This window comes from Streptopelia decaocto, assembly GCF_964273445.1.
Source record: "Streptopelia decaocto genome assembly, chromosome: 17".
NCBI lineage: Eukaryota > Metazoa > Chordata > Aves > Columbiformes > Columbidae > Streptopelia > Streptopelia decaocto.
In genome coordinates this window covers 8,242,868-8,264,192 of record NC_138672.1, presented here as the reverse complement: position 1 = coordinate 8,264,192, position 21,325 = coordinate 8,242,868, and the positions used below count along the sequence as shown (strand labels likewise).

The following is a 21,325-nucleotide window of genomic DNA, read 5'->3' as shown; positions in this document are numbered from 1 at the left end:
TGAATTCCTGCCCTTGCTTGGGCAAAGCAGTTACTTGGTATGTGTAGTTTCATTGCTGTTTACGTAGAATACTATTGTACAATTTTTTATCATGCTACCTGCTTTGTTTTGGTTTGTTTCCCCGAACTCAGAAAAGCAGTGCAGCAGGTGCAAGAAAACATTTTCACTACAGAGTCTTTTAGCGAGTTGGAGCTCCATCCCCATCTGGTGAGTGGCAGGAAGGCTGTGTGCCTTGAAACGTGCTTTGGTTTGGGTGGGGGGCAGGCTAGAGAGCTGAGAGATGCACCTTTACTCATGGTGACTTGGACAGAATCACCAGGCCTTTGCCTGGTTTTGTTGGAGTCTTGTAGCTCAGCATGTGGGACAGTGGCCCGACCCCTCCCCAAACACGCTGTTCCAGCACCCATCACTGTTTGCAGTTATAATACCAAAAAAACACAGAAAACTAATTGGGGGTGCAGTATTTTAACAAGTCTGGTATCTCATGATACCACCAGCAATGTTCCAAGTCTGATTAAGTAAGAAGTATTTTGAGGACCTGAGACCTTTTACATCCAGTTGCCCTGGACCAGTAATGTAGGGAGTAAGAATCAGTCTTCTGGTTTTTGCTCTGTCTTGTACTACAAAAAGTAACAAAAGAAACAGTTTGGCAATGAAACCTGTTTACTGCTCTTTATTATCTCTCTAGATATCCACAATAAACACTGTCCTAAAGATAAATAGCATGACCAGGTAAGCAAATTCATCTAGAAACTTTGCCCTTCACTACCCCTTAAAGCAAATCACCTATGATTGTTTAATTATAATGTAATTGGTTTGTGAAGACGACAGGACCTGTTAAGCTGTCCCATTTGCCATAGGGCTTGTTGCTTTCAAAATCTGGGAGGAGAAATAACGTGTTGGTTACACAGCGAGTCCCTTGTCACAGCTGAAGGTGGGACCTTGGAGTCCTGCCTTCTAACTTTGTGTGTGAATCATAAAATCACCTTTTTTCAGTTTATCATGAGATGTCTTATCTAGTGACTTTCCTTTGAAATCACCTCTACTGATGTAGCTACACAGCAGAGATGATTGCGTGGAATTTGGGGTCAACAGTTTTCAAACAGTCACTGTATGTTCAAACCTTAGGATTCTGTCATGTGTTGGATTTGTATTTCCTCACCAGTTTTGTTTTTTACACAGTGTTCAGAAGCAAACGATTCCCGTGCTCCTGCAAGGCAAAGATGCTCTAGTGAGATCTCAGACCGGTTCAGGTCAGTATTGAATTGTCACTCTCCTTCCCTAGGTCATGTTAAACCAGAGCAGCACACACTCTTACCAGCTTGTGCTACAGCAAACTGTGTCTGGATGTCTCATTTCTTTGGGTGGCTGGGGGTATTTATTTAGATAGTTCTTAGTGGGATACCACCACCTCTCTTTTTTAATTTAACCCTTTGGTGAATTGCCTGTCAATGTTCCATTCTGGAAACTTTCTACTTAATTAAAACTTTTCTGCACTCTGACCTCAGTTTAGGAATGGTGGGATGAGTGGTACTTTAATTTGCTGGAGTGCTGTAATGGCCACTTTTTTTGATGGCAACTATTCCAATTTTCTCCCTTTCAAAAAGGTAAAACTCTTGCCTATGGGATTCCACTTGTACAGTCTTTGCAAGGAATGGAATCCAAGATACAGGTAGGTGCAAATGAATTTAATATATTGGCTTTTGATGCTAAGATTAATAACAATAAAATCCAGCTCTCACCTTGTGGTCATCACTGTCTCTTCTTGATACAAAGGTCAAGCAGCCTTTCTCCCCCTTTATTTTTACATGTGGCTTGTGTGATCCCCCTGTACTGTTGAGGTGCAGGTGATACAGGAACAAAGTTACACGTTCCCATTTACTTCATGGAGTAGGCTAAATTGTGAATAGTCTAATTGTCAAGTTTGGAGAAGGCAGAATGCAGCAGAGGCAATGGTCTGGAAGCTGGAAGAACTGGAAACAAAGGTTACTGCCATGTCTGTAGGAGGAATAAGTTTCTAATCTTTGACAGGGAGTGCGGTTTGGTAAATGCTCCCAGTTTGGATCGTCTGGTTGACCAGAAAGCGCTGCTGTAGCTCTGCCATCTCTGTGTTTTATGGGAAGAGATCACCTTGACTTGTCTTATGGGTTGAAATGTTTCCAACCCATCCCGGATTGTTACTTTCTGCAGCTGCTACCTACAAATTGGTGCTGTGCATCAAAATGAGAGTATTTCTGCAACTCGGGTATACAAGAGTGGAACGAGTATGGCATAAAATGCTGGGTGAGACTTTGAGCAGGTTTCCAAGCACAGGAGAGGGAAGGCAATGTGCATCGATATTCGAAAGACTGTTGGTGTTTTTTTTGAGCTGAGAGGGGGAAATACCCCAAACTGTTGTGTACAAATGTACTAAACCCCTTCAGGATTCACTTTGGCAGCTAATAGCAGTTAGATGTGGAAGCACTCTGTATCAGTACTACGTTCTTCTTAGTGGACCTCTTGTCTTCTCTGTTTGCAGCGCAGCGATGGACCTTATGCACTCATCTTAGTCCCAACAAGAGAGGTAGGTGGCCTTTTCTCTTTCTGATTCTGTCTGAAGTATTTGAACACTGATTTTTTTTTTTTTTTTAGCGTGTAGCTGTGGGTCCACCAGGAACTGTCTTAGGAAACGTTGTCTGTATTTGCTTAGATCTTGCCCTCACAGAGTGTTTGCTCTCTGGATGTGTGTTATCATTTTTGTTCAGTGCCATAGCAAAGTAAGAAAGAAGGAACATAAGTTTTCCTCATGCAGTTGGAAATAACTGTGAAGACTGCGGTGCATGGGAGGGAGAAGCTTGCCCAGCTCACACAGGGGGATGAGTAAAACCAGGTTTGCAAATGTGGAGCTTTATACAAACGTTTCATTTTTAAAGCCCTTTTTTTTCAAATCCATAAGTGGATGCTGAAGATGAGGCTTCCAAGAGTTGGTTTGTCCTCTGAACTCTCTTCTATTTGATTTATATTACTTGCAATTGCAAAGGCAATTTCGTAGGAGGGTTCCATGGAGGGAGAAAGCTCTGAAGCTATTTAATTTTTTACAGCAGCAAACTTACTGCCTCTCTAGGATGCTGTATGAATATTGAGCGCTTACAAAACTGTTCATAAGCTTCTTTAAAGGGCTGCCAATGAGAGCACTTATGAAGGCAATTTATAATTGCAGTTGGTATTACTTTGTATTGAAAGCAATGGCCTTTCATGACAGCTTAGCAAATAGTTGTATGTAGCATGTGTAGTCAGAGTGTTTAAAGGAGTTTTACTACCATAATTAAACCCTGCTCACAGTCATTCCAGGGTTGGGTCATGGTGACACCTCTGCCTTTCTGGGTCTTCATCGTTGCCACAGCAGAAGTGGCTGTCGGCAAATCCAACCCAACAGCTAAATGCTTCCTCCTGAGCAGACACTGAGCTTTGCAGGTGTTGTACGTACCATCTCTGTTCCGCTGACCAGGAGACAGAGAGGGAGGAAGATCCAGCGCTGAGATTGCTCCACGGGTCAGTGCTCTGCAAGATTTTGCAAGAAAGTAAAATAATAAGCAGCTTCTAAAAGAAAAATTAAGGCCGTGTTTAGAATTCTGATGGACATACCTAACTAGATTAGCTTACAGATTTTTTGAGCCAAAGGGCATTATAGTCTATCTTTGTAGTCCAGGGACTTTTTGAGCTCACTTTCTTCTGTTGCTTTCCATAGCTTGCCCTCCAAAGTTTTGATACAATGCAGAAACTACTTAAGGTAAGAATTTGCTGCTTGGTGTTCTTATTCCTTGAGCTTCTTGCTGTAAGAGGCTGAGCAACTTCAGTTTCTGTGAATTCAACTGTATGTCTATATGTGGCAAGATATATGGTCCTTAAAGATAAATCTGTTTAAGTGCATGATTTCCCTGTGTCATTTTTTAAACTATTGCATGACCAATTCAGTGATTAATTGTGGCACCTTAGTTGTACATGTCTGATAAACAAGTTACCTGATTTTCCAGTTTAGGTTTTAGAGGAGCCTACCCTTGTTTCGGTCTGAGTTCTGAATGGAAACTCTTATGATGACCAGTACCATTTCACTGAAACTAATGCTGGGCAGATGGGTTTCAGATGGGGAGTAGAACTTGGGGAACTGCTTTGCCAGTTGAATGGCTGGAGAAATTAGAAGTCTTCTAAAATCATTAGGTGGTAGTGTTTTCCTTGGAATTGAGGCAAAGTACCTTACCATGGGGCTAGAAGGCATCTAAATTGTTTATCTGATCCACAGTCCCGCTCCCGCTTCTGTTTTTTCCTTGAAATAATAAGGCACTTTCCAAGTCTCTTTTTAGCGCTGGAATTACCAAGTAAGATTTTTTTGTGTCATGCTGAGGTTTAAAGTACTTCAGCCTGCTAAGGTTATATTGCCTGGATCTTGCTTAGACATCTTCCTTATTTTAAACCTTAAAAATAAATTCTTTTTGTAGAAACTATTTCGTCGGAGCATTTCTGGCGAGCACTGACCCGTGCAAACTTAAGCCTATTTACCAGTCAGGCGTTTGTGCAGTCCCTCCAAGCTGTGCTCTGCTTCTGGCCTGCGTTTCAAGTGAGGCAATGGCAGTGCCGGGCTTTGATTATCTCCCTCGTAAATATTGGACACTATTGGATTCAATGAAGGATTAGACTTCATTAAACTAAGTGGCAAAAACTCCTGCCAGTATCCATGAGACTGACATTTAATGTTCACAGCCCTGGTGACTATGTGCATGTAGGTCTAGATATGTATAAGTAAACTTGTTCGATCCTGTGTTTCTTCTTAAATTTTCCTTGGCCACAGGAAGATGCTGCTTAAAGGCAAGATGGAGAAATAGCACTGTAGCTTGTCTTTGAACGTTTAGGCTACATGGTGAGAAGGAAAAGAAATATTATTATGTGATTGGAACTGGTGCAAAAATGATTGCATTTCTGTCTTCCTGGAGATGTGGGAAGCAAGTTCCATGGCTGGAACTAAAGGTGCCGTTGATATGTAGCTGTGGGTGAGAGACTGGATCTGAGAACAAATGAGGTGCACACCGCTGTCAGCCCCAGTCTTTTCTCTTTTTGCCAAGAAACATCATTGTTGGATTAGACTCTGTCGGTTTATTAAGAAGAATCGATATTGGTCTTGGTTTTCCTTTCTGTAGCCATTTGCCTGGATTGTGCCTGGAGTGCTAATGGGGGGAGAAAAGAGAAAATCGGAAAAAGCCAGGTAGGAAGCCAGCTTCTTGAATGCTATTTTGGGTTCTTCTGCTCTGCAGCGTTTTTATCTGTTACTCTTCTCTGGAGTGCTTTTCTTACTGGGAGAGAGGATTGTAAGTTTGGATCAAGCTGTGATCCCCCTGGATCTGACACAGACACAGTGACTGGGTCAGCAGGAAATATTCGCTCGCCCCAGCTGGATCTGTTTCTAAAATGTTGATGAGCCTTCTGAGGAGATGATCTCTTGTGTCAGTAGGTTTTTTTCCTCTTCTGACAAACACCTGTATTTGCTTACCACCAAGTGCTGTCTACAGTATTTGTTACAGGGGAAATTGCTTTCTGGAGAAGAGATTTCCTGGTGTTCGAAATCTCTTTCTTTTCCCTTTTCAAGAATTGAATTGTAAGCTGGTAATCCACAATGGAATTTTCATTTCTCTACACATAAGCATACACAAAAAGAAGTTTACTCTTGACAATAAGAAAAAAAGCGAACTTAATTAGAAAATAAAACCTAGCTTGGTGGTTTTTATTTTTTAAATATTATTAATATTTCTTTCCACCCTGTCCCCATCACAGAGCATGCCTCTGAGTATCAATGATAAGCAAGGATAAAAATGTGCCAGAAATTTCAGTTTTAATCACTGAGGAAGTACTGTCACTGCTCATTTTACTGTGGCCGTGATTTTTTCCTCTGCAGGTTCCATTTCTTCACTCTGGTTTCCTGTTCCAGAGTTACTGCTAACCTGTATGTTTGCTTTTCTTTTTTTCTTATTTATTTTCCCTTTGTGCGTGTGTTTTGATTGGTTTTGTTTGGTTTGGTTTTATTTAATCTAAACAGATTACGCAAAGGGATAAATATCCTCATTTCAACTCCCGGTCGCCTGGTTGATCACATCAAGTCCACAGAATGTATTCATTTCCGTCGTACTCAATGGCTCATTATTGATGAAGCAGACAGGTAAACTTCCAAGTGTTTCAATGTGGGAAATAATTATTATACCCTCTGCATCATAATTCACTAAATATTTTTATAAAAAAAGAGCAGGCACACACACAATCTTAAACTATTCATGCCAAGTGGCCTCAGCCAAGCACCAGATGTCTGGGATTAGGAAGAAATGTCCCCTTTGGACAGATTAGTGTACAATGATTCCTGGCAGTTTCTCTCAGTGTCTTCTGACCTGTCTGACCGTGGCAGAAGTTGAAGATGGAACGTGAAGCTGGATGGGCCAAAGATCTTATCAGCTCTAACACTTCCCCTATTCCTAATCAGCTCATGGAGCATTATTAAGACTTTCTCCTCACTCTATCATCACCTCTGCTGTTTTTGTAGGATTCTGGACCTGGGCTTTGAGAAGGACGTAGCTGTGATACTCAATGCTTTAAATGCTGATAGAGACACACGTCAGAATGTCCTGCTCTCAGCCACCCTCACAGAAGGTACGTTAGAGACACACAGTGTCTCCTTTAGCTGAAAAATGCACAGGCAGCTGCAAAATAGTTGGTTGAGTCTGATTACATTACATTACAGCCCAATCTGAAGCCCTTTGCACAAGTGGAATATTGATTTTCTATTGGCTTCCTTGGGCTTATGACACTTGTCCTCCATTACTGGAATTTGTGTCAGTGTATGCACTTACATGGTCTTTACATATGTCTCACAAATTGCGTTAGTTGTTTTTTTGTTTTCTTGGTGGTTTTTATGTGAATATATTATCACACTCCCCAGCAGCTCCTCAGCCTGAACCTCATGTATTTTTTCATTTTCTGTGATTTAGGAGTAACGCGCCTGGCCGATATCAGTTTGAATGATCCCATCAGCATCTCCATAGCGGATGAAATCCAGAACGGGCTCAAACCAGCATCACAAACAGACAGACAAGCCAGTAGTTCATCAAACCGCATGGACCAAGAAAACTTTGCTGTTCCAGAGAAGCTCAAGCAGTATGTTGTGATGGTCCCCAGCAAATTGCGGCTTGTCATGTTAGCAGCTTTTATCCTGGAGAAGTGCAAGGTGAGATTCTGTTTGCATTTATATTATTAAGTAGCCCTTTGCCCTTTCCACCTCCTTTATCTATTACTCTGTCAAGGACAGCATGGATTGGATCTAGGGTTTGAGGAGCATCTGGTGTACAGGGAGCCACAAGAGCTGAGATGGTGTTGTGTCTTTCACACTGGCAGTGAGATACCTGTGCAGTATGTGCTCGTACATCTTCTGTGGGCTCAGTATTTGGTGTCAAACTCTGTAATCCTTTCCTGTATAATCATGTCTTCAGAAGTAGAAGCCACATAGATCTTATAATGACCAGGGAATTGGGAGAGGTCTGTGGAAATGGCCAGGTGTGATTTTCTTGTTTTTTTTTTTTCTTGCAGTTTGAAAAACACCATAAGATGATCATCTTTTTTTCCAGCTGTGAACAAGTGGAATTCTACTACGAGCTCCTTCTAAAAGTCCTTTCAGGAGGGCTAGAGTCAAAACAACCTGAACATTCTTCTGTCTCATCTGCACACTTGGAGTTTCTACGACTGCACGGCAACATGGACCAGGAAGTAAGCATTCTCAAAATGTCAGGATACACAGCTTTATTCCTTATTCCCTATGATTTATTGTGTGGTTATTTTGGGGAGGAGGGCAGAAGAGAGGATAGAGTCATTTCACCTCTAGGGGCCTCACTCTTCCATCTGCTAATGAGAATAAGAATATTGTCCCACTTTCTAGTAAGTACCTTGGTAGCTATATCTGAAAACACAGCTGAAGAGGCAAGAGGTGTTATTTCAGCAGGCTGAGGCAGCCATTCTCTATTCCCAGTGGACAGGCTTAAACCATTTATGTATCCATGGTTCTCTCATGCAGTCAAGACAGGCTTTTAACAGCAAAGGAAAACCTCACCCAAGCCCCAAAACATTACTACACAATAAGTTGCCCCCATTAGATGAACGGTGTGGCTTTGATTTTGAAAAACAGTGTCTTGACAGACTGCTCGTTTCCCTGGGATGGAATGATAGCAATATAGCAGTGATTATCGCAAAATTGGTCTATGTTTTAGCTGGATTGGCCTGAGTGATGAGCTTGGAGCTTGCTATAGGGGGCTGAAAGGCCAGGAGAAGAGTGTCAAATGAGCTGTTACTGCAGCGTTTCTCTCAATAGCTGAGGGACCTCCTGATCCTGCCCTTGGTCTGTGATAGAGTTCCCACTCTACGCTGAGCTGCACAGCAGAGATGGTAAATGAATAGAGCTCTTCTGATGAAGCAAGAGGTGAAGAGCCATTGTTTTTCTCACTCATTCCCATCCTGTGGAGACCAGAAACATGTGCTTTGCTGTCCCTGCAGTCTGGCCTTTCCTCAACCTGCCTGCCTGAGCGAGTGAGCAGGCCTGGTCTGGCCCAACTCTACCCTGACCAGCTGTTAAGCCAACAGAACACCACTAAGTAGCTGGCACCAGGGGAAGGGTTTTGCCTTTTTAGTACCCAGTGTGTAATTAGTGCTTGATGTCTTCAAATTAAGAGCATTAATGGAGCTAAATTGTGGATCCCATATGGTACTGCTGAGCACGGCTGCTGTCATTGTCAACAAGATACAGCGCGCTCTCTTCTTTAATTTTTGTCAGCAGAGGGTTCAGTGTGTCGGCGAGGCCCAAGTTTCCCTTCTTTCCTAGAGCAGTACCTCTAGCTGGAAGTCAAGCGTGGAAGGTTTCTTCTGCATCATCAAGATAACAGGACATTCACTTAATTCCTTGCTAGAACTCTGAGGAGGAAGGCTTGAAATGTAGAAATGAGGATAGTTTAGGAGAGAGCAAAAGGGACAAGAAGGAAACGAGTAGGATGTTTCTGAGGCCAGAGACAGCCTGAGCTCTGAGAAGGAAAACTGAATGGAAACAGATCAAGGAATGTTGGTGTGCGGTTGTTTCCCAGAGCTAAGGAGAAAGAGCACAGGTAGAGCTACTGAGGCCTTTGGTTGCTAGTGCTCGGAGATTGTCGTGTGTGACAGCAAATATTGTTGTGATGGAAGGTGCCCGCCTGTGACACTCGTGGGAGGAATGGCCTCTGTCCCAGTGTCAGCAGCCATCGGTGGCCCTCAGCAGGTCAAGGCCTTTTCTTGCAGGAAGGCCGTGGAGGGTGCCCTGGAGCTCTGGCCCAGCAGTCCTGCCTCTTTGCCCAGGGGTTTCTGGCCAAGGTCTTATCTCTCCTACCCTATTACTTAGAAGATTTATCGCACAGCGATTCACATGAGCAACTGTGCAGCTGATACTTAATAATTACACAGTCAGTCCGGTGACTGCCTGCATGCCCCATTGGGCACATGATGAGGCTGATCTCTTGTGATGTGACTGTATCGCTGTGTCAACAAAATGCGCTTATCCTGCCCACAATGTGACTGGACAGACAGCAGTTCAGATGTCTGGCTTTTTCTTGTGTTCACAAAAGCCCGTGGTGTCCATCAAGTATGCCGGTGCTTCAACCGTTCTTGCTTTTTAACATACACAGGCCATGCTTGTGTGTAAACCGTGGAAGTGTTGGCTGCTTTGATTTGACCAAATGCATTCAGGCTTATCGCAGACACTGTGCCTTCCTACCTGGGACCTACCTGTATGCAATAGAATTTCTTTCCATTTGCAGGAAGAGTCTGATTGTAATTTGTTAAGTCAATTCCTTTGCTTTTGAAGCTGTACATGATACAGTGAACAATGCGTGGTTGTTTAAATGGTTGTGTTAGCTAATTTGCTTTATGTTTGATTGTGATGTGCATAAGCACTCTTCACTTTTCCATTTCAATCCTCTAGGAAAGAACAGAGGTCTTCCAGGAGTTCCTAAAATCCAAGACTGGCATCTTGCTCTGCACTGTAAGTAACTTGGAGTCCCTTTGCAGCTCCACACTAATGGGCCTGTCTGATATCTAATGGTAGAGCAGAGGATTTGGCACTGAGCTCTATTTCCAGCTCACTGTCTGACCTTGAGGAAAGTCATCTCCTTTTTCAGCATCTCACATGTTAAATAAGGACTGGTGCCCTCTTTGCAATCTCTTAGATGATCTTTTGCTGCAAGGTACCATATACAAAAAAAGTGCATGTCTTGTACAAGAGGCCTCTAAGTATTTTGCATGGTCTTACATCTGGAAAAATCTGTTCATTCCAAGCTGGAACCTTGCCCTCTACATGCAGTCAGTAGAACGCCATCCTAATTTGTAGTGTGCCCCATAACTGCCAGGTAAATTAGATGTAATGTGATACTTCCCATCTTAATGACTACCCCAAGGTTAAAAACAAAAACCTGCAGGGATGGAAGAGAAGCCCAACCAGAGACTGGTGTCATTAGAAATGCACATGCTCTGCTGCTCTCCATGCTTTGCCCTTCAAGCTTCCTTCAAGGGTGCTGAGGGAGAAATTCTTGTCCTCTTCTGAAGTTTGCTGGCACCCTTGTGTTGTGGTGGCACCTTCCATGTCTCGTTTCTGACCTGTCGGTGCCACAGCTAGCCTGCTGCAGTGGTGCAGAAGGCTGCACGATTTGCTCTCTAATAGTGGCAGCTGTTGATCTGAAAATGTGTGAATCTTGGCGATTTCTACCCACCGCAAACTTGTAAATTACAACGATCGGGAGTAATTAGAGCTGAGAAACCCTCTCCAGCTCTGAAATGACTCCTGTTCTTGCAGCATATTATTCTTAAAGGAAACTAGTTGCATTTTTTTTTTCAGAGAGTGGGGGCTAAATTTTATTTTTATCCTTGCAGTTCAAACTAGAACTGCCATGTATATAGGAGCATTTGATTTAGTGTTGTCAAATTATATATTGTATCACCTGTAAAATTTTACTTGTTATACAGTAGTCTTGGTCCTGCTTGTGTGTACAGCCTTTCAGTGATTTGATCAAGGTCAAAATGCATCTTTTCAATGCATAAGTGTAACTATAACTGACTTTCCCTGTGTATGGAGATAATACTTAAGTGTCTCAACTGAGGAGGATAGCAGAGCTTAATCAGTGGTGTAGATTAAGTGTTTTGAAGTTGAAAAGTGTTTGGTAAAGTCTAAATGGTAAAGAGGTAAACCCTTCATGCATATGCTGTCTATAACTGAGAAATTTTAGGGACATGTCTTGTCACTGAAATTTCAGTTTAATGAGTTTGGAAAGACAGTGAATGTTCAATTTTAGACAAAGAAAGTAAAGTCATTGTAGTAGCTGAGATATTGTTCCTGGGTTCCCCCCTGTTCGAAGGGGAAATGCAGCTCGTGGCAGGAAAAATCTGCCAAGAAACATACAGCTATTGACAAGGTAGGAAGAAGAACCTAGATTGCTGGGAAGAGGGTAGTGCAAGGCAACGCATTTATCGTAACCCTCCTTCGTTTCAATCTAAGCTACTCTGCATTTACTGCAAGGCGGGGATGCAAATCCTGACAGGTACAGTTCTGTGGCTCAGCTGGCACACGGTTAGCACGTTAAGCACAGTAAGTTGTGTGTCCTAGTCCAAAATCTCTCTGCACTTCAGCTCCCCATCTGTAAAATGGGGATAGCAGCACTGTTCTATCTTACAGAGATGTTGGGAGGACAAATGCATTGAAACCAGGAGGTGGCCTGTTACCACAGTAATGGGGACCATATGGACACCTTAATATAGAGATACACTTTGCGCTAGTCCCACATTACAGGTGCCTCCCCAACGCAGATGTCCAAAGGGCAGCCAGGCACTGTGACCACCTCCCGCCTCCGAGGGCATTGCTTTTTCCGATGCTTTTCTTCCTATCGGCAAAAATGTTTTGCAGAAAGGTGGTTCTGTTCTTTACACTGCAAAATCGTGGTTTGTGCCCGCTACATTTTGAAACCTGGCTCACAAAAGAGCAACATCCATAGTGTTACCGTCCTTCCCTTGTCCCTTATGCCATGTTCTCCACCCATCTTTCCGCTCCAGTAAGCAATGGGACCTGCTGTTCCTTTTATTAATTTGCTCTGTGTCATATGTATATTAATATATTCCATAAAATATTTTTGCCAGACAATATAAGCTGGCAGGCAAGAAAATAAAGAAGGGCTGCGTATCTCAGAGGGTCTCATCCAGATTTATTTCTCTCTCCTTCACTGAAGTTCTTTGCGGCTTCCTTTGGGATGTGCCTTTTAAACAAGTTCATCTCTTCCAGGGAGAGAGGAAAGATCATTTGGAGATTGTTTGCTGTTTACTCAGTCACGCTAACTCATCTTGCCAGTTTTCTGGCGGCCCCAGCCAAGAGCTTTTGCCTCTGACAGCTTCTGCGCTCTCTCCTTCCTCCTCTGATTACGCAGCCCAATCTGTCACCCTGCCGACGGGGGTCTCTACCCTGCTGATGGCTTTCCACACTCGGCAGTAATGACTTTTGGCAGGCCGGGAAGGCGCGAGAGCTTCTTCCCCAGCTTGGAGAGCCGTTAGGCCCTCTCTGCCTGTTAGCTAAAGCACTTTGTGAGGTTCTTTGGTAAATAAATGAGTCATTTTAATCCAACTGACAGCCTGGCACCTGAGCAAGCTGCCTTCCATCTGTACTTCTAGGCCTCATGTAGGCAGCCAATTGTCAAGCTCAGGGCCTTCAAGACCTCACCATTGAGTGTCTTTCAAAAGCAACTTTAGCAATTTCCTTTGCCCTAATTAGATTGTGGGAGAGGGACTGAGCAAACCAAAGCCTTTGCAAAACTTTTGTGGCTGCGTTGGCTCTGATATTCCACAGGGATGTGCCTCGTGCCTCACTTTTGGGATGGCCTTATTGTCCCCCGTTCCATTCCACCCACCCGTTTGTACCCCAGCACCGCGAGCACAGGCTGATAACATGAACTGTTGGGAGCTAAGTTCCAGCGTTTCTGGGGGTCTGCAGGCGGATTGTACCTTGGCCCTGTCCCGTTCTGTGGCTTGCAGCTGGGATCAGGGCAGGAACCCGGTTAAAGCTTCAGATTATGGTGTTTGCTTGGCATCTGGGCTTTCTTTAACAATTGTACCAGTGGAGATTATTTCTCCTTGCTGCTGTGAGATGGTCACTTAATTCTTTGTTCCATTGCCCGTTGAAGGGATTCAGCGGTGACCTGCTGAGATGTTGGATTCTTGATTTCCTTGTTACTAAGGAATGGTGGTCGTGCATGGAAAGGGCAATGCTGACTGGGGCAGTGGAAAGAAAAGGGAGGGGTAGTACATTGGAAATCCATTGGGCTTCTTGAAAGAGCACTGGCAATAGGTTAGTGCTTCTGTATGTGAAATAAATGTAGTGCTAGTAAAACTGGGTAGGTTTGAGCTGTATTCCCTTTCCTGGTAAGCTGACCCACAGGTATTTTTCTAGAGATCTGAGAAGCAAAAAGCTCATGGGCTCTGCCAGTGGAAAAAAGCAAATCAGCTCAAACTTTTCATCCTAATTCTACCTTGCTGCTGTGTACTGGGGTCTTTGAGGAAAAGGAGCTATAGGAGATGCAGGTGGACTGATACTGAGGAATCTTTGAGAGTTTGCAAAACACTCCAATTACCAGTAAATCCCAAGACGCTTCTGAAAGAAAGCCAAGTTAAACCCCGGGAGAGTAGCTGTTGTTGTGTGTCAGTAACAGCTGAGCAGAGTTGGTGGCATTGTGAAGGCAATAGTGAATCCAAGGCCGATGATGGGAGAGAACATCCTCCTAAAATGTTGTCCCTGGCTATTTATTAGGCTTCTGGTTAACCTTTTCAACTTTCCTGCTTGCTTTGACAAATGCACATGAGAACGATACTGGCTGCAGCAGTAGTTTCCCAGCTGGAGGTGTTAAGAAAAGGTGTCTTAGAAGAGGAGGAAAAGAATCCTGTTGGATGAGAGGGATGGGTTCTGCCCCTGCCATCTACTTCTCCTCTGTGTGTTGAAGGTGCCTGTTCCTGACCACAGGGATGGCTTGAGATTATTTTGGGTAAACTGACCTTGTCTCAAGGTAGCGCCATCTCATCAAACACAAGATCTCATAGACTACTGAGTGTGAGAAAGAGCACAGTATAGGCAAAAAAACAAAGACTTGTCAGCTTGGAAGTACATACGAGCCACCCAGATAGGAATCAGACGTCAGCTCTCCCATCTGATCGTGCTGTAGAGTTTATAATCTTGTTATCCTGGTAACTGCTGTACACGTTCCCCGACTTCTCTTGATTTATTTTCTCCAGCCTCCTTTAAATGGCTTTTTGTACATCTGTTCATTCCGAGTCTGGGAATGAGTCGTTCTTAATGAGCGTGTTGGAGCGAAAGTGTCTGTTGTTTCGGAGTGGGCGCTGTGGAAAGTGTCTCCTCTTTTACTGCAGTTGGAGCCACAAAACAACCTGGCTAGTGCTTATGGGAGGGCCTTTGCTGCCAAAACATCAGCTTCCTCGTCTTTTAACGTGTGTGGGAGTTGCATGAAAACACTTCAGTGGGTGGCTGACACATTTTTAGTACATTAAGCTCCTGCTTACGTTCTTAATATATTCTATTTTGCAACTAGCTAAAAGATACATGTGTTCCAAAACATTTCCTAACAGAGTTAAATCTGCACACCTGCTCTGCTATTGCACGCGGTGAATGTGAAATCCAAGGAGTATGTGAGGACATTACTAATGAACAGAAAATCAGGAAGGGAGATGGAAACATGTTTGCACTACCTCTCTGTTTTGAACAGTATTTAAACTCTCTTTTCTCTTTGAAAGGACATGTTTTTTGAGCTATACTGGCTGTGGGTAACTAAAGGGTCTCATTCAAGTTCTCTCCAAGTTGATGGGTTTTCTCACCAGCTGGCACATCAAATAACACTCCTGACAGCAGCTTCAGACACTTTTCTTTAGGGCTGAGTTTTGTTTCTCCAAATCAAAGCCAGACTGGTGAAAACCTAAGGGGCAGCCGAAGTTCCCTCTCCTCAAGCTGTACTTCAGCTTCCTGCAGATTCCGCTAAATTGTTTGTTGGCCTTTTATCATAGGGCCAGGTGACCTGTAAGTCATCTGCTCCTCAGCTTCAGACCATCACCTAGGAAACAGTTAATTAGTTGTAGGTGGAGGTGAGTGCATCTTTGAACATTCCACTCAGGGTTTAGGATCCTTGGCCATATGCTTCAAGGCCATTTTCTTTTTCATCAGGAGCAGCCTGGTTTTAGTTCTTAGGCTTGCTCTGGAGGAAGTTATGCTGAGAAGGAGAGCTGCCTTCCATCGCTTTAATTCTGCCTCTCTCAATGTTTAGGTAGTAGGTGCCTACAAGAAGATCTGTTTTCATCGATGAGACAAACTGAAGAACCAACGCTGTCACTACCATTGAGACAGTTGGTTTTCTCAGATCTAATGTAAGAGGACAGTAGCAGACAGCAATAATTCAACACCACCTTCCTGAAATTAGTGGGTTTATATCCTCCAGGCTTTGAGCCATAGTAGTGGAACATTCTTTATTGCATTAGTCTGTTAACAATATTCCATACATTTTAAACCCTCAATATTATTTCTGACCTTCAGCCTGTCTCTCCCCAAACTAGATACATAAAATTCCTATTTGCACAGGCAGTTGTTTCCTGGCATAATCGCCATCACTGAAGAGTTCTCACTTTGCTGACATCTTCAAAGCATTTTTACTGAAGTATTTTCCTTATTAATTTTAAAGGATGTTGCAGCACGTGGACTAGACCTGCCTCAAGTTACGTGGATTGTTCAGGTAGGTTTGCTGTGTGTGTATGTGTGTACGTATGTATGAAGCGCAGTCTTGAGATCCCTTTCCAGTCCAGACCCTCTTTCTGCAGTTTGCTTTGTGCCGATGCCTACAGGTGCGAGAGACCCAGGTTTGCAGAGCAGTGACTCAAGGTTTTGCTCAGATACAGCATTGCTATCGTACCTTTGGTTTTGACAGTCTGTTTTCCTCTTCAATAACTCCAGTATCATCAGTGGTGTAATAATATTCCACTGGCTGGGAGGAAACACCCTGTTTCCCCCCCATAGGAAGCCAAATCCTGTGAAGTACTGGCCATCTCCTGCCGTTCTGTGTTTCTGAGCTTGCTGGAGAGGCAGTTCCAGGAGGAGTTTAAGTGCAATCCTAATGTTAAACTTTGAGTAGCTCAACGGTGGCTGTACAGTGACCTGAATGTTTCACGTGGGGCTTTGCTGGGTCGGAGCTGGGTAGCTGTAAGCATTCGGATTTCAGTAGAAATGCATAATTCAGGTTTTCTGTGGAAGGAAAAAACCAAAAACACCCCACCCAAAACCTGCCACATTGCTATTGACAGAAATATTGGCTTTGAAAAAAAGTAGGAATTAAGGGAGATGGGTTGAACCTTAAAAATAGCATCCTGTCGTTTCAAAGGGGGAAGTGGGGGCATGAGGTAGATTTCATTTTTATAAAAGATTTATAATTAAAAAAAGGTTAGTTGAATTGGGGAAAAACTGATCCACAGATTCTCTTGTATCAAGTGGCACCTGGGTAAAAAGAACAGGGCACAGACCCTCAACACAGCCCTTTAATTTCTACCTCATCCCTTCAGGAGCAGATTTGATTTTAATTTTGTGGTTTTGAAAAAGAAAGATTGTGTAGCAAGTAGCTACTTGGAGAAGGCTGGGGAAGTGAAGTCTTTAATTCCCAGATCTGTATATTAATATAATTTAACCAAAGATATAGTTGCCAGTGTTAGAACGTAGTGCAAATTACCTAAAGCCCTGGGAGACTTCTGTGTGTCCAGAAGGCGAAATCTCAGCTGTCCTGAGAGCTGCGTCCAAGAGCAAGGACCTGCAGGGAGCAATTAGATTGCTCACAGCATCTTACTCACACCTCTAGCCAGTAGAAACTTTGCCAGAGGGCACAGGTATAAACACTAGAGTGGGCTTTGGTTGTTGGGTTTTTTCCAGTTAAACTGCTGAGGGCTCATTTCTGAGCAGTATCTCTGTGCATGTTCATTTTTCTAGAGAAAAGGGGGGCTGGGGGGGGGGTGGAGAGAATAGGGGGAGGTTAAAGGGAGGGAAATATGTCACCCTTTATCAGATCCTGCAAATGGCTGGGCAGTTTTGATCCTCAGTGAAATAAATGAGAGGCACTGCTATGTTAGGGGGGCTTTAAGCAACATTTCTGCAGTGCCTGGTAGTTATAGATGGGAAGCCGATTGCTACCTGTATCATACACTGCTGAAAGGACTTACTCCCCCATCTCTCTTAGGTTGTTTCTAATGAGTAACCAGCCATTTTTTGCTTTAATACGAACAAAGCAATTTAACCCAACTCCAAATTTGAATCCATCATCTTTTGTTTTATGGCTTTTCTCCCAAAAGCAGAGCAGGCAGCGTCCTGTATGGGCAGTCCTGGGGGGCCCCTTGGTTTGAGCTCTTTGTGAGCTGATTTATTATTTTTTAAGCGAAGCAAACATGTTCCTGACGTGCCTGTGTAGAAATAGAATGTAAAAGGCAAAGAGAGACACTGAGATGGGGAAACTGTCCTATTATCTGAAAGTTGGCCAATGTGTCACATTCACATGTCAAAAAACTGCCGCGGCTGAGGGGGCTGAGTGATGGTTACAGGGATGAGCCCGACGGGCTCTTTATAAACAGGCCAGTTCCGAGGGAGGTGCTTTTGCCGAGATCCCTTTTGTTTCAGATGAACAGGCTGAGCGTCTCGTTTATAATTAACATGCTGTGTTCTGTTAATTCCTCCTTTCCCTTCTCATGTTCCCTTTTTGAAGTATAACGCGCCGGCTTCACCTGCGGAATACATCCACCGGATCGGGAGGACGGCTCGCATTGGCTGTCACGGGAACAGCCTGCTTGTCCTGGCGCCTTCGGAGGCAGAATATGTCAGCTTGCTGGCTTCTCACAAGATTAAGTGAGTCAGAAACGCGAACAAAAGTTTCAGCTCATCCTTGCTAATTAACCTTCCATGGCACTTTCAGCGGGACTGTGTCTCGTGCAGGTTTTAATAAGAATTTATTAATTCTTGTGATCCAGGACCGGCCCCAGACTAGCAAAAGGCAAAAAGGAAAGTGTGTGAAAATCATCAGCCTGACAGATTGTGCGTGAGCGAGTGTGTGGTGAGGGGCAGAGAGGAGACGATACTCGGAGATCCTTTACACTCCATTGTTATCTCTCTGGCCCCGGGTTCAAAACGTGGCTACGCAGAGATCACAAGTCAAATGAGCCTGTCAGATGCTAACTGGCCATCTGCCGGCTTAGCACCATCTTGTCAGGGATGGTGCTTTCTCTTCAGGAGAGATCCGGTGGAGAAATAGCTAGCGAGCTGTGGGTCGTATCTTGCAGGTAATTGGTGTGTAAGTGGCTTGTGACAGGAATAGTAGAGGCTTTTGCGAGTGGTGAGTGCCCAGGATGGTCCTGGAGGGTGATACGGGGGTGGACTCTGCAGACCGAATGTAGGATGTGCTTTCAAGCCAGCTGAAAAAGCTTCTCCACCGGCTCCAGCTTGGAGGGTAAAGACCAGCCCAAGGTGCAGCTACCTGATGGCCAACACACCATGAGATTTTAGTCCGGCTCTGCTTGCGCAATGGTCCTTTTGTGGAGAAAACCCCCAGCTCGCTCAGGATTGCTGGTCAGGAGCGCAGTCAGGTCTCCATCCTCCTCAGCAGGCAGCCGGATGGATGCGACTCCCCTTGCTCCCTGTCTCTCAGCCTTCCAGAACATCAGCCGAGTCCCTTTCGTGTTGTACCAGAGCTGATGGAGCCCTGTAAACTCATGCACAAATTAGTTCCCTTTTATTTCTGGTGTTTATGTCGGGTGGAGCTGCTTGGAGTCGAATTTGGTTTTGCATCCTTGAAACAAACAAATGTTGGCAGTAAATACAGGCTTATTCTAGGCTGTGAGCCATTTAGTGGTCTAACAAAGAGCCATCCATCATCCCAGGTAACTATCTATTAAGCAGACACCAGCAAGACATGGAGGGCTAAGCTGACAGGGGTTTTTTTCATGTAACAAACAGCACTGACATTTAAAGGTGAAATCCCACATAATTGTGAATTTTTAACTCCAAGTGGAAAGTTCTATTTTTCTATTTTAAAATATTTTGGAAGTGTTGGAGGAAGGGGAGGGAAATTTCCTTTTTTTCATTTTAAATGTTAATGCTTTTATCCAATTTTATTGTTTTCTAACAAGTTTAAGGAGGAGTGTCACTCACACTGGTAATTATATCTGCTAAGGAGACCTGTTGTTGAGCTAACCACTGTTCTTCAGGAGTCTGTAGAAGACTGTGCCGAATGAGCAGAGCAAGGTTAATGTGAATATGTTTTTTCTTCCGCTTCTCAAATCAGAATAACCAAACAACTCTGGCAATTGTCTTTTCTTGATTGTTTGTTTTATGTTCTTCATAAAACGTGCTGCCCTGCAGGTAAGAGACTTGCCAAAGGAGGAGTATAATTCGCCTTCCTTGACCCCCTTCTTCAGATGGAAGAAAATGAGCCTCTAATTGACAAGGGTGGGCGATTCAGCCTGTTTGCAGTCAGGTGTCCTCTGCTCTTCCCACATTCTAGCGCATGGTGTGAGAAGGGGCAACGGGATAGAAAAGAGCTGATGAATTACAGTGAAGATGCGGGAAGGCAGCTTGAAGCTCAAGGCAGCAAGTGCCATCAGCACAAATTGCCGTTACCCTTCATAAACAGAGCATTATGGTGATAATCCTGACAATTTAATTCAGTGCGAGGGCGAAAGACAGCATGTGTTGGACTGTCACCGATCCTCTTAAGCACTGATAATTTTTGTTTCTTTATCCTAAGTCTTTGTAGCTTTTGACTTGGACTGCACGAGTTACTGGAGTTGGCATTTTTTTAGTCTTTGCTTAATTTTTAAATCTCTCGGGGTTATTTTTGTTGGGGATGAGTGCGCGTTGTGGATTTGGTTTATTTGTTTTATTTTTTATTTTTTAAATGAAATTCCCGCTGGGTTTATTGAAATGTAAATACTTCATAAAATATGTATTTCCAAGGAGACAAAGCACGAGACGGGTCCCTGCAGCCTTCAGCTGGTGTAAATGAGCAGCGCCGTGCTGATTTGCAGTAGATGAGGATCTGACCCGGAGTTTATTCTTACGCCCCTCCACCCACCCCAGCGTGCATGGGAGCGAGTCCAGAAATGTTGAGAGTCGGAAGTAATGAGAGCAGACGTGGCTTTGTTCCTGGATGAAAATCCACTTTGGAATTAGGGATGACTGCCTTTGAAATTGGAAATCGCTCGCAATTAATTTTCACTGGTACCTGAAGCCTCTCCTTGGCTTCCACGGTGGAAAGGCAGCGTCTGCCTTTGCCAAAACGATCTCACTTTGGCTCTGCTGAGATCAGGAATTCCCGGTGGGGCTCGAGAAAGCCGCATGCCGCTCTCAGCAACTTTCTTCTCGGTCTTTGTGTGGCTTGAAGTTGTGGTTCCTCCACCTAACTGTGAATGTGTGTGCACACTCATGTTTTCTGTACATTTCTTCTTTCTTTTTTTTTTTAAAAAAAAGGTTAGACTCCAAAATGTTCTGTCTCAGCTCTAAGCATAACTAACAGATTTCCCTTCAAAGGGAGGAGGCAAGAAGCAGAAGAAAGTCAGTGAGGTTCACTTTTTTTTTTTCCTCCCTTATGTCTCTTTTAGTTCCTTCAACTGCAATCTAGCAGCGCCTGCCTCGACAGCTATCAGATAATTTCTTTATCTCCTAACGGCAGCCTAACTAATTTATAAAGGGAAGCGCATCACCGTGAAGGCACGAGTCATTTCTCTGCCTTCTCCCCAGTTGTGCTTGCCCCCCTCGCACGATGCTCCCCGCTGCGAACCGAGTTCGCGGATCTGTTCGGCTGCGAGCTGGCGGCGCGCCAGAGGGGGGGTGACATCGCAGACAAATCAATGTCAGGGGCTTTGACGTTTTCATTCATAGCGGCGTCAACGCAACCTTTGGGGGGGAGTTGGGGAGGAAGGTTTTTCTCTTGCGTAAGTGCTTGCCATTTATGTTTTAATTTACTGTTATAGTTTTCAAAGAGAAACCCTCAGTTGTCTTTTTATGGTCCGTTTCCCTTTCTCCCCCATTGCTCCCCCGCCTTTCTGCATCTTCTGCGGAGGAATCTGCTACATCAGGAGTCCCAGCTGCGCAGCGATGGGGCTTGTCTCCCATATAGGATGTACCTGTACCTTCCAGGCTCAATGTCTGATTCTCTGGACCATGCCTTTTCCTTTCCTTATGTTGTGA

General features: G+C 44.0%; 1 protein-coding gene across 1 annotated transcript in view; it reads left to right on the top strand.

The window, feature by feature from the left end:
* DDX31 (DEAD-box helicase 31) overlaps positions 1-21,325 on the top strand; it is a 42,542-nt gene that overhangs the window by 1,587 nt on the left and 19,630 nt on the right. The window contains exons 3-16 of the mRNA XM_082068012.1: positions 132-207; positions 689-732; positions 1,183-1,253; positions 1,608-1,672; positions 2,519-2,563; positions 3,728-3,769; positions 5,172-5,236; positions 6,065-6,184; positions 6,560-6,666; positions 7,005-7,240; positions 7,600-7,776; positions 10,007-10,066; positions 15,795-15,845; positions 17,850-17,989. Coding sequence (XP_081924138.1) covers positions 132-207; positions 689-732; positions 1,183-1,253; positions 1,608-1,672; positions 2,519-2,563; positions 3,728-3,769; positions 5,172-5,236; positions 6,065-6,184; positions 6,560-6,666; positions 7,005-7,240; positions 7,600-7,776; positions 10,007-10,066; positions 15,795-15,845; positions 17,850-17,989 — 1,299 coding nt within the window. The remainder of the gene's footprint in view (positions 1-131; positions 208-688; positions 733-1,182; positions 1,254-1,607; positions 1,673-2,518; positions 2,564-3,727; positions 3,770-5,171; positions 5,237-6,064; positions 6,185-6,559; positions 6,667-7,004; positions 7,241-7,599; positions 7,777-10,006; positions 10,067-15,794; positions 15,846-17,849; positions 17,990-21,325) is intronic.